Here is a 21,672-nt window from a genome sequence, read left to right as displayed (position 1 = left end):
GAGCGGGGGAGGGGCAGAGAGAGAGGGAGACACAGACCCTGAAGCAGGTTCCAGGCTCTAAGCTGTCAGCGCAGAGCCTGAGGTGGGGCTCGAACCCACAAACTGTGAGATCATTACCTGAGCTGAAGTCGGACGCTTAACCGACTGAGCCACCCAGGCGCCCAACCACCAGTTTTAATGTTATTTATTTGTTTGTTTGTTTGTTTATTTTTAATTTTTTTCTAATGTTTTTTTTCTTTTTTTTCTTTTTTCTTTTCTTTTTTATTTAAAAAAAATTTTTTAAACCTTTTTTATTTTTGATACAGAGAGAGACAGAGCATGAACGGGGGAGGGTCAGAGAGAGAGAGGGAGACCCAGAATCGGAAATAGGCTCCAGGCTCTGAGCTGTCAGCACAGAGCCCAACACGGGGCTTGAACTCATGGACTGCGAGATCATGACCTGAGCCGAAGTCGGACGCTTATCTGACTGAGCCACCCAGGCGCCCCTAATGTTTATTTATTTTAAGGAAATAGAGATAGAGCATGAACAGGGAGGGGCAGAGAGAGACACAGAATCTGAAACGGGCTCCAGGCTCCGAGCTGTCAGTGCAGATCCCAATGTGGGGCTCGAACTCACAAACCACGAGGTCATCACCTGAGTTGTAGTCGAACGCTTAACTGACTGAGCCACCCAGGCGCCCCTCCCCCCCCCCAGGTTTAATTTTAAATAGGAGTGAATCCTAAGATAACAATAGCTTTTTTCCTCCCAAACCCGAATTCAGAGGAGTAGCCACACATTCAGCGAGGGTTGGCTTCTTGAGCTGGTCCTAGAATACTGACTTTGCTACCCGGGAACGTGAAGGGGACATGATGAACCATTCAAACAGTTTGCCAGAACTCAGACTAATTGACCAGTAAAGGAGAAAACCAGTCTCAGACTCCTACATTTTTTAAACTTGAAAACGTTTTTTAAATTGTGAAAGCACACAGTCACTCTTTTTGAAGACTTTTTGTTGAATTTGATGATCACAGGAGAGACAGCTAGGTTCCGTTTGGGCGAGCGGAGCTGAGGTGGAAAAGGGATCATGTTCCCTGCATCGTTATATTCAGAGTGAGGGGACTCGTCCCAGGTCCCACGGGCAGGGCCAGCAGCCCCTGCTCCAGGGCCCTCTCCTGGTCCCCCTCCTGCCCCGTAGGAAGAGAGACCACCCAGTCTGAAGTTTGAAGGAGCCCCTCTGCTTTCTCAACATTGTCCCCTGACGGGACAGAAATGAGATAAAATCCAACGCTATTATGTCCCTGAGACAAATGAAGATACTTAAATCTTTTCAGTCCACCGTTCAGATATCTGTCATTTTGCTTTCCTTTCCCAGAAAAGGTGGGGCGCGTGGTAGCTCTCAATAGACGTGAAACCAAATGGTTGTGGGGTGACCCCGAGGACTTTTTTTGAGCTCCAGGGCTTTGCTGCTGCCTCCCTGGTTCCGTTGTCTGTGTCCTCCTTTCTCCCTGTGGGCGTTCTGAGTGCTCTCGTCGGCCCAGTGGGCTCCCCAGCGTAGTCTAACCCCGCAGCGTCACCCCGAAAACGGAGCCCGTCGGCCTTCCAGCGTCTCGGCCAGATGGTCCGCGGGCAAGGTGCTCAGCACAGTGCGGACATCCCTCGACTGCCCCAGCCAGGAAACTCGGCCTCTGGGGCGTCCTTCTCCCTGTTTTCTTCCACATTTGATGTTGAAACAAAACCGAACCGATAAACAAACAAACAAAAAAAAAAACCAAAGCAGTGGTATCGCAGTTTGACTCGGGTATGGTACAATTCAGTTATATAAAATACACAATTCATTGATTTTTTTTTTTTTAATATTCAGAACTTGCACAGACATCCACACCATCTAATTTTAGAACATTTTTATCCCTCCTTAAAGAAACCCAGAACCCATGTGGAACACCTGGGTGGCTCAGTCGGTTAAGTGTCCAACTTCGGCTCAGGTCAAGATCTCACAGTTCATGGGTTCCAGCCCCGCGTCGGGCTCTCAGATGAGATCTGTCAGCACAGCGCCTGCTTCAGAGCCCGCTTCGGATCTTCCGTCCCTCTTTCTCTCTCTGCCCCTCCCCTGCTTGTCCTCCCTCCCTCCCTCCCTCCCTCCCTCCGTGTGTCTCTCTCTCTCTCTCTTTCAAAATAAACTTAAAAAAAAAAATGTTAAAAAAAAAAAAGAAACCCAGAACCCATTAGCTGTCACTCCACATTCTCCCCATTTGTACTATAGACCAATAAAAAAAGCCCTCAGCATTTAAAATTGAGAACGCTGTTCTTCCCGTCCTTTAAGAAAGATCCCATCTGCCGTGATCGGGCATAATGTTGCCAAGTCATATCCTCATACCAGGTGTGGCGTGCAGCCTCCTGTATTTTGTTTCCATCGCGGTGTAATATGGGACTCTGTGCGCAGATGCATTATAGCAAAGGGAAGAGAAACTGCTGCTTCGGCAGTATTTTGTGCTCTCCTGAATTAGCTGTCCCAGGGTTCATTAATCGTTAGGACTTGGGCAGCTTGCCACCTGGCTTTTTAGAAATCATCACTTGGATGTATTCCGATTCTTGGCTTGGTGTTCGCAGTACATGAATCACAGAACTCTGCTTTTTTGTTTAGAACTCCCTTTTCTTCCGATAGATTCAGACGGGGTGGGTTTTGATAGCACAAATGCTCCCTCGGTATGCCACATAACGGAATAAAATCACGAATACGTGTTAAAATCCTCAGACAGTGTTACCTTCCAGAGACAGAATGTGAACAGAAGGTGCCCATCGATGTGAAGGCCAGTTTGCAAGTGGGGGTCGCTCGCTCCCGTGTGGTTCCAGTGACGGACACTGCTGCACTCACAGTTCCCAGGTGACATCCAGCAGTCTGGGGTAGAGAATACCATTTCTTTTTTTTTGTTTTAATTTTTATTTAAATTCCAGTTAACATACGGGGTAATATTAGTTTCAGATACACAATAGAGTAATTCAACATTTCCATGCACCGCCTGGTGCTCATCACAAGTGCACTCCCTTTTTTTTTTTTTTTAAATGTTTATTTTTGAGAGAGAGGGAGACAGAGCACGAGCAGGGGAAGGACAGAGAGAGGGAGACACAGAATCGGAAGCAGGCTCCAGGCTCTGAGCGGTCAGCACAGAGCCTCGTGCGGGGCTCGAACTCACTAACTGAGAGATCATGACCTGAGCTGAAGTCAGACGCTGAGCCAGCTGAGCCGCCCAGGCGCCCCTAGTGCACTCCTTAATCCCCATCACCTATTTTACCCATTCCCTCACCCACCTCCCCTCTGCTACCCAGTAATTTGTTCTTTAAAGTCAGGAGTCTCTGGGGCGCCTGGGTGGCGCAGTCGGTTAAGCGTCCGACTTCAGCCAGGTCACGATCTCGCGGTCCGTGAGTTCGAGCCCCGCGTCGGGCTCTGGGCTGATGGCTCAGAGCCTGGAGCCTGTTTCCGATTGTGTGTTTCCCTCTCTCTCTGCCCCTCCCCCGTTCATGCTCTGTCTCTCTCTGTCCCCCAAAAAATAAAAAAAAATAAACGTTGAAAAAAAAAATAAAGTCAGGAGTCTGTTTCTTGGCTTGTCTCTTTTTCTTTGTTTATTTTCTTTCTTTAGTTCCATGTATAAGTGAAATCGCATGGTGTTTGTCTTTCTCTGACTTATTTCGCTTAGTGTAACACTCTCTAGGTCCATCCATGTCATTGCAAATGCCAAGGTTTCATTATTTTTTGTGGCTGAGTAATACTCCATTGTGTTTATACCACACCTTCTTTATCCGTTCATCTGTCGACAGTCACTTGGGCTGCTTCCATAGTTTGATAATGCTGCTGTAAACATTGGAGCCTGGGTGGCTTAGTCGGTTGAGCATTCGGCTCTTTATTTCTACTCAGGTCATGGTCTTGGAGCCCGTGGGATTGAGCCCCGTGTTGGGCTCTGCGCTGACCGTGGAGCCTGCTTGGGATTGTCTCTCTCTCCTTTTCCCTCTGCCCCTCCCCTGATTGTGCTCTTTCTCTCTCTCTTTTTCTCAACAACAGCATTGGAGTGCATGTGCCCCTTCAAATCAGCATTTTTGTATCCTTTGGATAAACACCTAGTAGTGTGATTGCTAGGTCGTAGGGTAGTTCATCAGTGTCTTAGAGTTTTCAGAGAGGTGTTTTTGTTTTTTTTCTTTTTTTCCCAACAGTTCTTTAACAAGATTTATTTCTGGGGTATCATCATTTTTGTCAGTTTTGCCTATGACACATTTTTAAAGTAAATTTTCTCAGTTATACATACAAAAAAGTGCATACATAAATTATAAGTGTAAAACCCAGCTCAGGGAGTTTTCACAAAGTGAGCACAACCACACGTCCATCACTCAGATGAAGATAGAGAACATCTCTTGCGCTCCAGAAGCTTCTCTCGTGTCCCTTGCAGTTGAGAGCCGAGTGAGTTTTGTTGTACTTTCTGTCTTAATCCTGCCCTTGGTCTTGTCTTCCCATAACCTGTTTTCCTGCCCTGCACCCCAGAGAAGCTCCCCACCCTACCCCATGCACATATTTGACTCCCACACCAGCTCTGCTTTTCTGAAACTCTGCCTCTTCTCCTCACTGGCGAGATCCCCACCCGCCGCTCGGGACCACCACCCCTCTCGGAGACTCCTGACCCTTCCCCAGAGTGGATCCGATTGTCCCTCTGGGGCAGCCCACAGCCTGTGAACCAGTCCTGGAAGTTCGTCAACCCCACATCACAGGGGGACCCACCAAGAACGTGTGCGGAGAGCCCCGGAAAACCATCAAGCCCTCAGGGATATAAGGCAGCGTTATTAAGAAAGCCTGCCAGCATTCATCAGGGTCACTTGCCTCATCTCTGATGTAAATGTGACCCAAAAAGGGAATCCCCAGTCGGTGGAGGAGGAGGGTTTGTGACAAATGTGACTCACATGAGAACTCTCGTTTATCAGGTTTGTTAACCCGGGCAGTTTGGGGGCAGGCAGAAATAACTTGAATAGAATGGGTCCCCTGTGACCCGCTTGTCAGTGCTCAGACCAGGCAAGGACACAGACTTCTGGCTAGCGTCAGCAGGTGCACGTTCACCCCAGGGAGCCCCTAATCCTTTGTCGTCATGGGGTAACGGGGAGCGAGTCCCATGCCCCCACTGATGAGCGATTCTGCCTGCATCATGCTTAATTCCTCGGACTTCTGTTTCTTCCTTTTTAAAAAAAAAAAAATTTTTTTTTAATTTTATCTTTTTAATTTACATCCAAATTAGTTAGCATACAGTGCAACAATGATTTCAGGAGTAGATTCCTTGATGCCCCTTACCCATTTAGCCCATCCCCCTCCCCCCACCCCTCCAGTAACTGTCTGTTCTCCATATTTAAGAATCTCTTCTGTTTTGTAGCCCCCGTTTTTATATTATTTTTGTTTCCCTTCCCTTATGTTCATCTGTTTTGTCTCTTAAAGTCCTCATATGAGTGAAGTCATATGATGTTTGTCTTTCTCTGACTAATTTCACTTAGCATAATACCCTCCAGTTCCATCCACGTAGTTGCAAATGGCAAGATTTCATTCTTTTTGATTGCCGAGTAATACTCCATTGTATGTATATGCCACATCTTCTTTATCCATTCATCCATCGATGGACATTTGGGCTCTTTCCATACTTTGGCTATTGTCGATAGCACTGCTGTAAACGTTGGGGTGCATGTGTCCCTTCGAAACAGCACACCTGTATCCCTTGGATAAATACCTAGCAGTGCAGTTGCTGGGTCATAGGGTAGTTCTAATTTTAATTTTTTGAGGAACCTCCATACTGTTTTCCAGAGTGGCTGCACCAGCTTGCATTCCCACCAGCAGTGCAAAAGAGATCCTCTTTCTCCGCATCCTTCCCAACATCTGCTGCTGCCTGAATTGTTCATGTTAGCCATTCTGACAGGTGTGAGGTGGTATCTCATCGTGGTTTTGATTTGTATTTCCCTGATGATGAGTGATGTGGAGCATTTTTTCATGTGTTGGTTGGCCATCTGGATGTCTTCCTTGGAGAAGTGTCTGTTCATGTCTTTTGCCCATTTCTTCACTGGATTATTTGTTTTTTGGGTGTTGAGTTTGACAAGTTCTTTATGGGTTTTGGATACTAACCCTTTATCTGATGTGTCATTTGCAAATATCTTCTCCTGTTCCGTCGTTTGCCTTTTAGTTTTGCTGATTGTTTCCTTCGCTGTGCAGAAGCTTTTTATTTATTTTTTTTTAATTTTTTTTTCAACATTTATTTATTTTTTGGGACAGAGAGAGACAAAGCATGAACGGGGGAGGGGCAGAGAGAGAGGGAGACACAGAATCGGAAGCAGGTTCCAGGCTCTGAGCCATCAGCCCAGAGCCCGACGCGGGGCTCGAACTCACAGACCGCAAGATCGTGACCTGGCTGATGTCGGACACTTAACCGACTGCGCCACCCAGGCGCCCCAAGAAGCTTTTTATTTTGATGAGGTCCCAAAAGTTCATTTTTGCTTTTGTTTCCCTTGCCTCCGGAGACGTGTTGAGTAAGAAGTTACTGCGGCCAAGGTCAAAGAGGTTTTTGCCTGCTTTCTGCTCTAGGATTTTGATGGCCTCCTGTCTTATGTTTAGGTTTTTCATCCATTTTGAGTTTATTTGGTGTCTGGTGTAAGAAAGTGGTCCAGGTATTTTTCTTCGTGTCACTGCCCAGTTTTCCCAGCACCACTTGCTGAAGAGACTGTCTTTCTTCCGTTGGATATTCTTTCCAGCTTTGTCAAAGATTAGTTGGCCATACGTTTGTGGGTCTATTTCTGGGTTCTCCATTCTTTTCCATTGATCTGAGTGCCTGTTTCTGTGCCACTCGGACTTCTGTTTCTAACAATGTTCCGTTGCATCAATGTGTTTCTTTGCTCCGTACCTCCTTGTTACATGGGCTGTAACTTTATAATAATATATTTCAATATCTGATAGGGCTGAATCTCCTCATTGCTCTTCATTTTCAGAATCTGCTTGGCTGTCTTCATACGGTGAGTTTTCCACATGAATAACCCTATCTAGTTCTAAATATATTCCTGTTGATCATTGTGACAAATGTATGTATTAATTTAGGGATGACAGACAGCTTTATGTTCACTTGTCCTATTTAAGAGCAGAACGTGTCTTATTAAAGTTTGCTTTTGTGTGCCTTTAGAAGTTCTTGGGATGCCTGTGTGGCTCAATCAGTTGGGCGTCCGACTTTGGCTCAGGTCGTGATCTCACAGTTTGTTGGTTCGAGCCCCGTGTCGGGCTCTGAGCTGACAGCTGGGATCCTGGAGCCTGCTTTGGATTCTGTGTCTCCTTTTCACTCTGCCCCTACCCTGCTCATGCTCTGTCTCTCTCAAAAATAAATTAAAAAATTTTTTTAATTAAAAAAAAGAAGAAGTTCTTAATTTTGTTGAGGGGCAGAAAGAGAAAGAGAATCTTAAGCAGCCTCCATGCTTGGGGCAGAGCTTGACCCTGGGTTCGATCCCACAACTGTGAGATCATGACCTGAGATCAAGATGCTTAACTGACTGAGCCACCCAGGTTCCCCTGGAAGTTCTTAATTTTTTTTTAATACACTTTGTGCATACCTCTTCAATAGATTCCTACACATAGTATGCTTTTGGTTGCTACTGTCCATGGGATCTTTAAAAAAAAAAAACCATTATATCACCTATGTGGTAAGGCTGTTGGTTTTATTTGTTGACAATTTTATAATTAGTCATCTTGCTGAATTTTATTATTCATATTCACTTGATTTTCAGCTGATTCTCCTGGGTGTTCTAGGTGTGCAGTCATATTATCTGCAAACAACAATCACTTTACTATGTTATATTTACTATGGGGCTTTTGTACGAAAGTAGAACCATGGGATGCCCACGAGTTAGAGTCTTTGCGTGGAAGAATGCACTAGAGGGACCTTTTGTCCGTTATCTCCTTTTTTACCCTCTCTGTGTGCTAGGCTTTGGAAATCTGAGACTGCCAGCTAGCGCCTTATGTACCATCTAGAGCAAAGTCTAGGAGCCAAGTGAGCCAGTTCTGCTGGTCCCTGTGACAGATGCTCAGTCCCGAGCCCGTGTCCTGGGGCACACATGAGACGTCTCGCGGTGCTCTGATGGGACTTGACGGATGAATAGAAGCTTCTGGCCAGCCAAGCAGGGGAGGAAGTATGGGCTCGAGGCAGGTCACGTGCACATGCACATTGGAAATGCAGGTGATTCGGAAGTGCCCGCAGGAAAACAGCAGGGCCGTCTGGGGTGGCTCACCGGGGGCTTGCAGACCACGTTAGCACAACTGGAGTGGGTCCGAGGGAGCATAGAACCGGGGAAGGTGTTTGCATCGGGGCAGACCCTACCTTACTGTCCGCTGAGCTTGAGGGCAGGCCTTTCTCTTGGTGTTGTGTGAGTGGTGTTGCAGGGGTTCAAGACCCAAGGTAGCTAAACTAGTTAGGGCATCCTATGAGACTCTGAAACGGTTTAAATAGCTGTAACATAATGCCTGGATGCTTCGTTTTCATTCAAATCAAACAGAAGTACGAATAATAAGAATCATGAGGTTTTACAGATTCATCTCAGAAAAAAGCTGAGCATTGCCAGTGAAGGATTATGATACATTAAAACATCATTTTTCTTTCTTTCTTCCTTTTTTTTTTCCTTGCAAAAACTGGTCCTGCCAGTTCTTTGCAGAATTATCTTACACGGAGCCAGGAATTGTTCAAAGCGGGAGTCTCTGCTGAGTGGGTTTCATATCCCAAACATACATATGTTGCACAGAGTGTCTAATTATTCTTGGGGACAATTACTGTCAGGTTCCAAAATGTGTTCAATGAGCAGCAATTGGTGTTTATTCAGCTCTAAAAAGACTGTGCGAGGGAACAGTAGGTTATATTGTCTGCCTAAAGAAACGTTTTTGCCATCCGGAAACATCTGCTTTCTATTTAAAGCGCTGGAGAACGAATGGGAGTATTTTTGAAATACACTCCCTAACCATGGAACACCAAAGAAAGGAGAATAAAATTGGGTATGAAGGTAGTTTCTGTTCTCTGATACGCACTCCCCTCAGCTTTTCCCTGCTGGGAGGGAAAGGCGGCCTCCCGGGTTGGAAAGTTCTGCTTCTCTTGAATTTTTCTATTTATACTGATTTGCACACTTACAGGAACTGACTTCTGTGCCCTAGTTCCAGCATTTTCGTTTTTTCAGGGGATCTCTCAGAGCTGGGGTCTGCATTTCTGAATTCTACGGTCAGGTTTATAGACTCCCCGGATTTTGCCCATAAAGATGTAAGGATTTGTGGTATATAGTAAACTTTCTATGAAGGTCAATGTATTAGTTATCTTTTGCCGTGCAATAAGTTGTCACAAACTTAGCAGCTTAAAACAAAACCCTTGCTCTGGATCTAGAGTCTGGGCATGGCTTAAGTGGGTCCTCTGGGTCTCTTAGGAGATGTCGTTAAGGTGTCAATGGGGGCTGAGATCTCATCTGAAGACTCAACCGTGGAAAGATCTGACCTCAAGCTTCTAAGCGGTTTGGGCAGGATTTTAGTTCCCCGGGCATGTTGGACTGAGAGCCTCATTTCTTCTCTGGCTATTGGCTGAAGGCCACTCTCCGTTCTGCAATTGGGGGTCTCCCCAGCATGGTGACTTGCTTCACCAATGCCATCAAGAGAGTCAAGAGAATCTGCTAGCAAGACAGAAGCTACGATCCTAGGTAGCTTACTTGCACAATGATGTCCCATCACCTTTGCCGTATTCTTTTGGTTGAAAGCAAGTCACAGGTTACCCTCCCTCCCCCACCCCCACTGTCCTGTGCTCAAGGGAAGCGGCTTACATAAAGGCGTGATTTCCAGGAGGTGGGGATGGTTGGGAACCACATCAAAAGCTGCCTCTTGCAGGGGTGCCTGGGTGGCTCAGTCGGTTAAGCGTCCAAATTCAACTCAGGTCTTGATCTCACAGTTTGTGAGTTCAAGCCCCGCGTCAGGCTCTGTGCTGCGAGCTCGGAGCCTAGAGCCCGCTTTGGATTCTGTGTCTCCTCCTGTCTCTGTCCCTCCCATGCTCATGCTCTGTCTCTCTGTCTCTCAATAATAAATAAACATTAAAAAAAAAGTAAAGAAAAAAAAGCTGCCTCTTGCAGACAGCTATTATTTTAGAGAGTGTGGCATAATGATTAAGAGGGAGGGTGACCATGTTACTTAGAGCCGACTTCAAATCTCAGGTCTGCCGCTTACAGTGTAGCCCAAGGCAGGTCCTTGGCCTCTCTCAGCCCCCATTTCCCCAGACAGAGAATTGCTGTGCTCCTAAAGGAGAGGTCACATGTCAAAACCAGCAGATGGTAAGTAGTCATTAATGTTAACTGCTGGCTTTTTTTTTTTCAATCCTTCCCTGCCGCCCCCCCCCCCCCGCCTTTTTTTAAAATATCATTAGATTTTTGAATTTTAGAAGAATTAAATGGAACTGCCCACTGGCCTCAGGCTTGGTTATTCACGTGGAAATCTCAGTATCGCGGGTAGTTTCCTGGGTGTAAAGCTGCTACCAGGCCCGCTGGCTTTCCCAGGACTGAGGAAGGCAGGTCCTGGGCTCTCCCCGCTCTGCCCTGCAGAGACCTGACCACGGCGAGCCGGGCTGCGGCCACCGAGGGCGTGACCAGCTGGGTCCGCTGTGCATTTCCGACACACTTGGGGTTCTGGGTGAGGCCCCAGGGTGACCCACGATGGCTGTGGCCCATCCCCAGAGCTGAGCGGGCAGATGTGGAGTTGGGGCATCTTCCTGTCCGTGTGTTCACCTTGACCTGAATCACGCCATGCACATAACTTTCCTCTTGTGCTTATCCCTGGTCAGGAGCTCTCCCGTCTCTTGTCTGTCTGTCCCTCCCACCCCGCCTCTGTTCGCTTTGCTCTCCTCACTTCCTCTCTCCTGCAGGCCTCAGGGACACAGGGTGCTTGCAGGAGATCACTGCTTGGCCACACAAGCTGCACCCCCGTCTCTGCCCAGAGCACTCCTGCCTCACCGTGCATCTCCCCACCCTTTGCACCCCAAGTTCCTGTTCTTGGTGTCACCGTAGTCCCCTTCAGGCTGAGGGAGGAAGTGTTCGAGTCATTCCGTGTCATTCAAAGTTAGCTGTGTCTTTCTGGAGGAGAGATGCCAGCTGTGGGGTCACTTTTTCCATCTTTTTATCTAGATCACCTGCTACGTCTGATGTGCGTATCTCCCCATTTTCTTTGGGGGTAAAAATCACCTGGAGCTCTTGTTAAAAACAGAGCTACCCAGGAGCGCCTGGGTGGCTCAGTCGGTTGAGCGCCCAGCTCTTGATTTGGGCTCCGGTCATGATCTCACAGTTCCTGAGTTTGAGCCTGGCATTGGGTTCTGCTCTGAGAGCACAGAGTCTGCTTGGGATTCTCTGTCCCCTCCCACTCACCCTGTCCCCAACCCCCCGGCTGACTCTCCCCTGTTCATTCTCTCCCTCTCTCTCTCTCTCTCTCTCTCTCTCAAAATAAATAAACTTAAAAAAGAAATAGACCTACCTAGCTCCTCCCTCTAGAGCCAGGTTTCTGGGGGGTGGGGAGTGGGGTAGGTTGGGGCTCAAGATCTTGGTGTTTTTTTTTTTTAATGTGTATTTATTTTTGAGACAGAGAGCATGAACGGGGGAGGGTCAGAGAGAGGGAGACACAGAATCTGAAACAGGCTCCAGGCTCTGAGCTGTCAGCATAGAGCCCGACGCGGGGCTTGAACTCATGGACTGCGAGATCATGACCTGAGCTGAAGTCAGATGCTCAACCGACTGAGCCACCCAGGCGCCCCGGGGATCTTGTATTTTTATTAAGTGCCCCAGCTAATTTTTTCAGAGGTTTAGGAAACACTGGTCTAATGGTGCTAAAGCCCGGACCCAATCCCTCTTTCTCAGTGTGGAGGACACGAGGGCAAGTCTGAAAGCCGAGCCCTTCCCCAGCGAGGGCTCCTGCCTGACCCCCGGGCCCCTGCCCGCTTGTTCCCCCTCGGTGCCGGGGAGGTGCGGACTTCAGCACAGTGTGGTTATTTTCTCTTATCCAAGTACAATTGGCATATCGCACTGTGAGTTTTAGGTGTATACCGTGATTGGATATGTGTACACATTGCATGATTTCTTTGGAAACCTTTTGTGTGGTTTCTGCCCTTTCCGTCAGCCCCTCTTCTTGCGTATGCACGAGAATGCCATGTGAACAACTGTTTTCCTTTATGGTGTTGTGCTTAGATGATTCGCAAAACATGGTGCCGGGGCCGACAGCACAGCTGGGGGATCCAGATGTCAGACTTCCCCACGTGGACGTGATTAGCAGCGCACACACTCCCCCGCAGGCTGGCCCCTGGTGACAGCAGAGGCGGGAAATCACAATGAGAATATCCCTTTTGTTTCCACACGCAGTCCCCCTGCCGCTGGAAGGGTGTAAGGGTGTCGGTTTGGGAATGGGGTCGGGGGGTGAACTTAATCACAGTTGAGGGAAGACAGTTGTCCTAGTAATCCACACCCCCAGGGGCACATGTCCTGCTCTGGGATCTAAAAGGGAGGTTTCTGGGGGGGGGGGGCGGGGGGCAGTGAATGTTTCTGTTGGTTCTTCTGGAAAGCTGGCCTCTCGATTAACAGGTGCATCGAGGTGGCATGCATAGCATGCCCTTGGCTTTTATTCTCCCAGAACAACAGTCATGAAAATCTTTCTGCATTTGTCTACAGTCGATGGCCGATGCTGATATTCATGGTGATGTTCTGTACTCTTTGCATGAGGCTCAAGTAGTAAATTGCTTTTCTAGGAAGAAGTTTCTCTTCTAAGAAAGAGCTTTCTTTCCAGTAATGAGCCTTCTGTAGGCAGGATGGATTCAAAGCCTGCTTTGCCTGAAACCACTCTGTCTAGAGACCAGACTACTTAAAATTCACTTTCTCCTTTTGATTTTTTTTTTTTTTACCCATTTGTCACGTCCTACTGTTTTATGTCGTCTCTTTTGGCATCGTCGGGATTTTGAAAACTCATCCTAAGTTACCTTTTGGTTTTGTTTTTATCTCTAGTAAATGCTTATTACACTTGTAGCATTTTATGAATGATGGGGCTATCTTTACATCCTGCTGGCTTTTTCCCCCATCTTATTTTAAACACTTAAAGGATTTTTTTTAAGTTTATTTATTTTGAGAGAGGAAAAGCATGTGTGCATACATGAGCAGAGGAGGGGCAGAGAGAGAGAGAGGAGAGAGAGAATCCCAACCCCATGGGTATGAACCGTGAGCCAAATTAAGAGTCAGATGCTTAATCGACTCAGCCACCCAGGCGCCCCTGAACACCTTAAGGATTTTTGAGCCAGTTTGCCTGAAGACCGTTTCTTTAAAATTAGGTATATTCTGCAATGAGGCTGTGTTTGATTTTTACCTTACTTTGTGAGGCAGACACCTTAAAATATGAATTGCAGTATAATACGTTATGGTTTTTATCCATCTGCCTTATTTCTTGATGCTTATTGTCAAGATCGAATTCATTCCCCACTTGTCAGAAAGAAACCTGGATAGTGTGCTCATTTGGTTAATAATCACATTAGGGGTGCCTGGGTGGCTCAGTCTGTTGGGCATCCGACTTCGGCTCAGGTCATGATCTCGCAGTGCGTGGGTTCAAGCCCCGCGTCGGGCTCCGTGCTGACAGCTCAGAGCCTGGAGCCTGCTTCAGATTCTGTGTGTCTCTCTCACACTCTCTGCCCCTCTCCCACTCACGCTCTGCCTTTGTCTCTCTCTCAAAAATAAATAAAGATTAAAAAAAAACATGCAAAGAATCACATTAAAAATTTACAGACGTGCAGAGGGAAAAAGCAACAATGACACGGAGGCAAGAATAGCAAAAGAGCTGGGTTTCATGACTTTAAAACTCAAAAAGGTTTATAAGTTGGAAACAAAACTTGAAGGCTCAGTCCATTACGAATGAAGCCATCATTCATAAAATGCTGCGGATTTGAGAAGTACTCACTAGAAATGTAACAACCAAGCTGCAAGTGGATTACAGAATGCTCAAATGGTGGCAGAATCCCCCAAAATAAATGTGTCGCAAAATCCCCAAGAGGCCAACAGGCTGTCAGGAAAAGAGCCGGCCTGCGGCAGGATGCAAAACACTGGACTAGGAGTGGCATTTAAGGCAAATTGTTTGTTAGGACAGTCGCCCTGAAGCCTCGGTGTGCGGGGTTTCAGTGCCTCCTCTGCTGGGGTCTCCTTTTCCCCTTATTTTCATTGTCCTCATGCATATGTATCTTTGCCAGTAAGCTATGAAAGTCTCTGGGGGCCACGGGGGGCCAGCAGTCACTAGTGATACACGAAGCCGTCTTCCCTCAACTCACGCGCGCTTCTCTCCTCTCACAGAGAACAGCCTATCTTCACCACGCGGGCGCACGTCTTCCAGATCGACCCCAGCACCAAGAAGAACTGGGTGCCTGCAAGCAAGCAGGCGGTCACCGTTTCCTACTTCTACGATGTCACCAGGAACAGCTATCGCATCATCAGCGTGGATGGAGCCAAGGTACCACCCCAGAGGCTGATTTTAACATCCTCCATTCCTCCCTTCTCATCAAAGGCAGATAGGTTTGAGACTGGAGGAGAAAGGGTGCACCGGATCCTGATGCTTAACGCAAATGCTGCTGTTAAAATCACGACGTTGGTATAGTCACACAGCCTGCTTTTTTGTTTTTTTTTCATTTAAAATTATGGTAAGTGAAAAAAGAAAAAAAAAAGATTTCCCTGTTACCACATTGGCTTTGTAACTGGTGTTTTAATGCCCGTGTAATGGCTCCACTGAGGTCCCGTAATGTTCTCAATCTCTCCCCTTCTGGTTGCATATGTAAGTAGCTTCCAGTTTTTTACTGTTACAGATAATGAGCATCATCTTTTTTTTTTAATTTTGTTAATGTTTATTTATTTTTGAGAGAGAGAGAGACACAGAGTGTGAGCAGGGGAGGAACAAAGAGAGAGGAAAACACAGAATCTGAAGCAGGTTCCAGGCTCCAAGCTGTCAGCACAGAGCCTGACACGGGGCTCGAACTCACAAGCCGTGAGATCATGACCTGAGCCGGAGTCAGATGCTTAACCAACTGAGCCACCCAGGCGCCCCTAATGAGCATCTTTATGCAACAAATACTCTCACTCATTCAGCACATACCTAGTGCTTTCTTGTGGATATTTCCTTAGGATGGATTCCCGAAAGTAATAGTATAGGCCGAGATATTAACTATGGCTTATGATGGACGTGACCAAATTCCTTCTGAAGAGTCCCTTCTTCCAGCACGCACGAGAATGCCCGCGTGTTACACCCTTACCAGCATTGGCTGTCCTATCTAGTCTGGTTTTGGTGGTGTTATTCCTGGAAGTCGAATTTTATTACAAGATTTTGTAGTATTTCTTGAAATACATTTTTTTTTCTGGATGCTTGTATTATTCTGCTGTCTTCCTTGATATTTTGGCCACATTGCTATGGGAGCAGGATAAAGAAGGCATGTCAGCAGTATCACCAAGTTAACAAAAAAAGTAGATTTGATGCTTTATGAATTTTTTTTGTTTGTTTTTAATCTCTGTTCATCCCACTGGACAGTTTTACAATTTACATTATCTGCTGCACCAGAAATTCAGTCTGTCTGGGCGCCTGGCTGGCTCAGTCAGTAAAGTGTGCAACTCTCTTTTTTTTTTTTTAATGTTTATTTATTTTTGAGAGAGAGAGAGAGAGAGGGACAGAGCATGAGCAGGGGAAGGGCAAAGAGAGAGGGAGACACAGAATCCAAGGGAGGCTCCAGGCTTCGAGCTGTCAGCACAGAGCCCGACACGGGGCTTGAACTCATGAACTGTGAGATCATGACCTGAGCCAAAGTCGAACCCTCAACCAACTGAGCCACCCAGGCGCCCCTAGAGTGTGCAACTTTTGCTCTTGGGGTCATGAGTTCAAGCCCCACGTTGGACATAGAGTTGACTTAAAAATTTTAAATAAATAAAGTCACTTATTAAAAAAAAGAAAGTTAGTGTATCTGAAGCTGAATTCCCCTATTTGCCTTCTAAACCACCTCTCCATTTTCATTCCCAATCATTTGGGCTAAAAAAAGAAAAGAAAAAAAGTAGAAACTCATTCCCTTTTTAGTTGGTCAAAAGAATCTGCCTTTGAAGTACCTCACGTTTATGCCTACTGTTTTGTTTTATGGCCACAACTTGTCCTGAGACCGTCTTTTTCTTTTAATTGAAGTGTAATCAACATACGATGTTGTGTGAGTTTCAGGTACATGACATACTGGCTCACTGACTCCACGCGTTACTTCGTGCTCAGCAGAAGTGTCACCACCTGTCACCAAACAACGTTTTTACAGTATTATTGACTGTTCCCTGTGCATGACTTTTCATCCGCATGCCTTATTTATTTTCTAACCAGAAGGTTGGGCCTCTTGCTTGCCCTTATGCATTTCGTCCACCCCCCCACACCTGCCTCTCCTCTGACAACCATGAGTTTGTTCTCTGTTTTCTGTTCATTTGTTTTTTTCACATTCCGCATGTAAGTGAGATCATACAGTATTTGCGTTTCTCTCTCTGACTTATTTCACTTCGCACCGTACTCTCTAGATCCAATCATGTTGTCACGAATGGCAAGACCTCGTTCCTTTTTTCACGCCTGAGTGACATTCCATCGTGTACATGCACCGCATCCTTACCCATTCGTCTGTGGATGCGCACTTGGGCTGCCTCCGTGCTTTTGGCTGTGGTAAATCACACTCAGTAAACACGGGAGTGCGTCTTTTTGAATTAGTGGTTTTGTTTCCTTGGGTGAAGGTCGGGGAGGGGCAGAGAGAGAGGGAGACAGAGGCTCAGAAGCAGGCTCTGTGCTGTCAGCATAGGGCCTGATGTGGGGCTCAAACTGACGAACTGTGAGATCATGACCTGAGCCACCCAGGTGCCCCGAAATTGTTTTTAATGTTTATTTATTTTTGAGAGAGAGAGAGAAAGAGACAGAGTGCAAGCAGATGAAGGGCAGAGAGAGAGGGAGACACAGAATCTGAAGCAGGTTCCAGGCTCTGAGCTGTCAGCACAGAGCCCGACACGGCACTTGAACCCATGAACCATGAGATCATGACCAGAGCCAGAGTTGGCGCCCCGATTCTCTATGCTTTTGAGCTGGAATCCCCTTGATTCTTGCCAGGATTCTCTGATAGGGGTGGCCAGTCAAGCTGACCCACTTTATTTTATCTGTAGACGCTGTCACTTCATCTGCTGTCCTTGAGCTGGGCTTACCCTTCTGTCAGCTGTTATCCAAGGATATACTGGGCGTAAATACAGATAAAACCACTTTTCTTAGAGAAAGTGCTTTAGTCCTATTAGCTGGGCTTTCAGTAATTTGTCAAAGTGTCAACCACTGTATCAGACAGCTCTGCGGCTCCTGAAGGGCCAGGACGGTGTGGTGGGGAGTGAGCTGGACGTGCCAGTGGTGCGTGAGGAATCACATGGGTGCAGGGGGGCCGACACCCTGGCTGCAGAGTGGAGCCAATTCAGGCTCGGTGCCGGGGACCTGTCAAGTTACGGGGTCCCTTACAGAGTGGGAATTGGAAACCTGGGCCATGGGACACTGCCGGAATTCAGAGACGGAGCCCGAGGATCTTGGGCCACCCCTCCTATGGTGCCTGGCCTCCTGGTGTTCGTAGAGCCCACCCAGGGCTCCCACTTTACCCCTGCGGCACGAGAACCGTGACAGGGCCTGTCCTGCAAAAGGGGGTGTCCTGTGAGGGAGCAGGAGGCCCAGGGTAGTGGGCATGTAGGGACCTTAGTCATTTAATTACTGTGATTAGCGCTCAGGGAAGAGGTGGGGGTGGGGGCGAGGCAAGTTTCCTGCCGTGAGAACTGGGACATAGGACACAGATAGCAGTCACTGCTTTGTTTTAGGCCTTTCATCCTAAATGTTGATCCGAACCAAGGTGGCCGATCGGTCAGATGTTTTAGCCTTGGTGCATGGGTAATTGCACCTCAGACCTCGGGCAGGTCTAGGGCCTGGGTCCTGCCTCTGTCTGTTGGCCTGGCCAATCAGGTCCACAACCTTGAGCCTCTTATTGGTCCTTGTCAGCCAGCCGTCCCTCCCAAACCATGGACTAGACATGCAGGTGTGGAAGGGACTTGAGGTCGCTGTGAGCAGAGGCCACAGCAGACTCAGCGTCCGAGTGAGCCGCGGCCGGCCCGCAGCGCACAGGCCCCCCATTAAGGGAAGGTGGTGGCTGCCATTCCACACCAGGACACGGCAAGTGCTGGGTCCCATCCAGGCTTTTGTCATGATCCATTTGGGGAAGGATTTGGAAGGCCTCTCCTTCCCCTGAGAGCAGTTGGTGCTGTTCATCCCAGGAAAAACCTGTATTCAGACCCGTTCTTCATTCTTCCAGAAACAGTAGGCCCTTTCTTCTTCTCAGGGAAAAGGCTTTGCGTGTCAGCCCCACCCACTGCCAAAGGCACGGCTGGGCCGGAGTCTGGTGCGTCATCTCGGCGTTGCTCGATTCTGGGGGGTCACGCGGGTCCTTTTCTGTGTGTGGGCCGCCAGGGTGCCACGCTCTATCTGAGGACCGGGGACCAGGCCTGGCTCATCGTTGGGGTCCCGGGGCCAAGCCGGACCGGGCCGCACCACAAGGTGGGTGGGATAGTCAGTGGGTGACAAGGCCGGGCCTGGCCGCATCCCCTCTGGCTCTGGGGCACGTGTGCCGAGAGGGACCCAGGACCCGCACCTCAGTGTCACCTGTGCGTGGACAGACAGGTAGGAGCGAGGGCACCCAGAGCGGCAGCCTGAGCCATTCCATGGCCACCAGCTGCACACCAACAGTGGGACGATTTGCGGGGAGTTTGGGGGCGGAACAGCCACCTCCGTTATGCGGGAACTCCGTTCCCAGAGCCACAAGGGCGCTGGATTTCATTGTGCCACTGGCCCTCTTTCCCGACCGAGCTCAGCACCGCCCCCTTGTGAGGTGTCGCCTCGCCTGTGGGCGGCACTTGCCCGGAACAGGTGCTTCTCTCAGGTGCTCTGGATGGCTCTGCTGCCCTTGGTTCTGTTATTTATAGGATCACAGAAACCTGTGTCAGAAGAGACCTCGGAGGTCATCCATTCTGCAAGTACTTAGCAGCATCTGCTGCATAGTGAGGACTGCCTAACCATGAAATTTCGGAGGATGTCAGCATCTGAAGCCCTGACTCGCTGGTATTTTCTCCTGGGAATGCGAAACTGCTTTCAAGAACACAGCCAGGTCCCCTCCTCCCCCGTCATTATAGTTTCCTCTTTCGGATCCGATCACCTTCTGTTAAAGGAGCTGACATATGGAAGGGTCTCGGCACACAGTAGGTTTTCAATGAACGTTGGTTTCTTTTCTTCCCTGATTGGGGTTGAAAAGAAAAGAGAAAAAGCATCTATTAATCCCTACTCTGGAAGCAGGCAACATGTCTGTCAGTTGCTGTAACTCGGTCCCAGCCTCTTGTAGAAAATTTGCGGGTTCTTCCAGCTTCCAACACCCTGGATTTGGAGACAACTCTCAATGGAGAGGAATCCAGGGATGTCTGCCATTTTGTGCCACAACAGCATCCTCTGAAATCCAGAGCAAGGCCGCAGGCCGGGGGTTGGGGGCGGTGGACACATTTGTGCCTTCTCCAAAAACGTGGTTCTAGCGACCCGCAGGAGTTGGGTCTTTTATTTTACCACGGAGTCTTTTTTATTTTTCTCTGTGCAAGTTCCAGTGATAACTCTCTAAAGAGGAAGGGGGTGGGCGCAGGAGACAGGAGCTCACATTAAAGCCTACTCCCCAAGATGCTTTATATAAAGTATCCTTCTGGACTTCACCTTCTCCCCCCCAGACAACCCTCCGCCCCTCACGGAGGCACTGCTGACTCATTCTGCTGCTGCATTTACCACCCACGGGGAACCCTCCTTCCCACCGCCCAGGACCTCATTCTCTTGTTCCCTCTGGATTGTCCCCACTGCCTCCTGCGTCCTTCCCCTGCTCCTCTTGGTGCCACCGGGGCCTCTTCTCTTGTTCTTTTGTCCCCTCCTGCTGGGGACACACCCCACTCCGGTAACCCCACAGTCTGCTAAGCCCCCCTCTCCCCTGAGGCCGGAACCCACAGGCCCAGCCCCTTCCTTTGTCCCCAGCACAATTCCTCAGTGTCCCTGAGTGTAGGGCTCCACCTCCCCATTCGAGAAGCTTCTGCTCACAGTGAAGATCAGCCTCTCTGACAAGTTTAATTTTTTTTAATGTTTGTTTATTTTTGAGAGACAGAGCATGAGCGGGGGAGGGGCAGGGAGAGAGGGAAACACAGAATCCGAAGCAGGTTCCAGGCTCCCAGCTGTCGGCGCAGAGCCCGATATGGCGTTCAAACCCACGAACCGGGAGATCATGGCCTGAGCCAAAGTCGGACATTGAACTGACTGAGCCCCCCAGGCGCCCCCAACTTTGTTATAACTGTTTATTGGTACCGTTTAATGTCTGAGGATAGAGCCAACACTCTTATACCCAGCCGCCTGGTTGAGGAACTTAGGATTTTACTGCTCCTTCAGAAGTCCCTTTATGGGCTTGTCCCTAATTATATGCCTTTCAGAAGGTTACCACTCTCCTGAAATTTGCATTAAGCGATCTCTTAATTTTCTTTATGGTTTTGCCCCCTGTGTGTATCCCTAAACCAGAGGTTGGCAAAATTTTACTCTAAAGGGCCTTGTATTAACTTTTTTTTTTTTTTTTTTTTTTTATTTTTTCAACGTTTATTTATTTTTGGGACAGAGACAGAGCATGAACGGGGGAGGGGCAGAGAGAGAGGGAGACACAGAATCGGAAACAGGCTCCAGGCTCCGAGCCATTAGCCCAGAGCCTGACGCGGGGCTCGAACTCCCGGACCGCGAGATCGTGACCTGGCTGACGTCGGACACTTAACCGACTGCGCCACCCAGGCGCCCCATACTTTTTTAATGAACTGTATAGTCTCTGTCTAGCTATTCAACTTCTCTTGTGGCAAGAAAACCACCGTAGCCCAGTATGTAAATGAATGGGCGTGGCTGTGTGCCAATAAAACTTTATTTACACAAATAGATTATGGGCTGGATTTGGCCTGTGGGCTATATTTTTTTTGATCCTTGCCCTAAATAATATATTATTTTTTTCTGTTTTTGACCTTTATATAAATATCCTACTGGTGACTCATACTGTGTATCTCCTTTTGTGACTTCCTTTTTATTATTTTGCTTAGCGTTGGGGTTTTTTTGCCCAATTTAATTGGGACATATCTGACACACATCACTGTGTAAGTCTAAGGCATACAGCATAGTGGTTTGATTTACAAATATATATGTATTTTTTTAATGTTTATTTTTTTATTTTGAGAGAGAGCACACACAAGCAGGTGAGGGGCAGAGAGCGGGGGGGGGGGGGGGGGGGTGGGAAGAATCCCAAGCAGGCTCTGTGCTGTCAGTGCAGAGTCCGATGTGGATCTCGATCTCACAAACCGTGAGATCATGACCTGAGCCAAAATCAAGAGTCAGACTCTTAACTGACTGAGCCACTAGGTGCCCCATACATATATATTTTTCTAAATTTTATTTAATCTCTACACCCAACATGGGGCTTGAACTCATGACCCCGAGATCGAGTTGCATGCTCCTCCCACTGAGCCAGCCAGGTGCCCCTGATTTACATATATCATGAAAT

The 21,672-nt window shown here is 48.0% G+C and overlaps 1 protein-coding gene across 2 annotated transcripts in view; it reads left to right on the top strand.

The window, feature by feature from the left end:
* Positions 1-21,672, top strand: part of HOMER2 (homer scaffold protein 2) — a 100,129-nt gene that overhangs the window by 37,635 nt on the left and 40,822 nt on the right. For both annotated transcript variants that reach the window (XM_047846807.1, XM_047846806.1), the window contains exon 2: positions 14,351-14,507. In XM_047846807.1, coding sequence (XP_047702763.1) covers positions 14,351-14,507 — 157 coding nt within the window. The remainder of the gene's footprint in view (positions 1-14,350; positions 14,508-21,672) is intronic.

Source organism: Prionailurus viverrinus, unplaced genomic scaffold, assembly GCF_022837055.1.
Source record: "Prionailurus viverrinus isolate Anna unplaced genomic scaffold, UM_Priviv_1.0 scaffold_40, whole genome shotgun sequence".
Classification (NCBI taxonomy): Eukaryota; Metazoa; Chordata; class Mammalia; order Carnivora; family Felidae; genus Prionailurus; species Prionailurus viverrinus.
The sequence above is the reverse complement of the archived record's forward strand: the minus strand, read 5'-3'. Positions and strand labels throughout refer to the sequence as shown.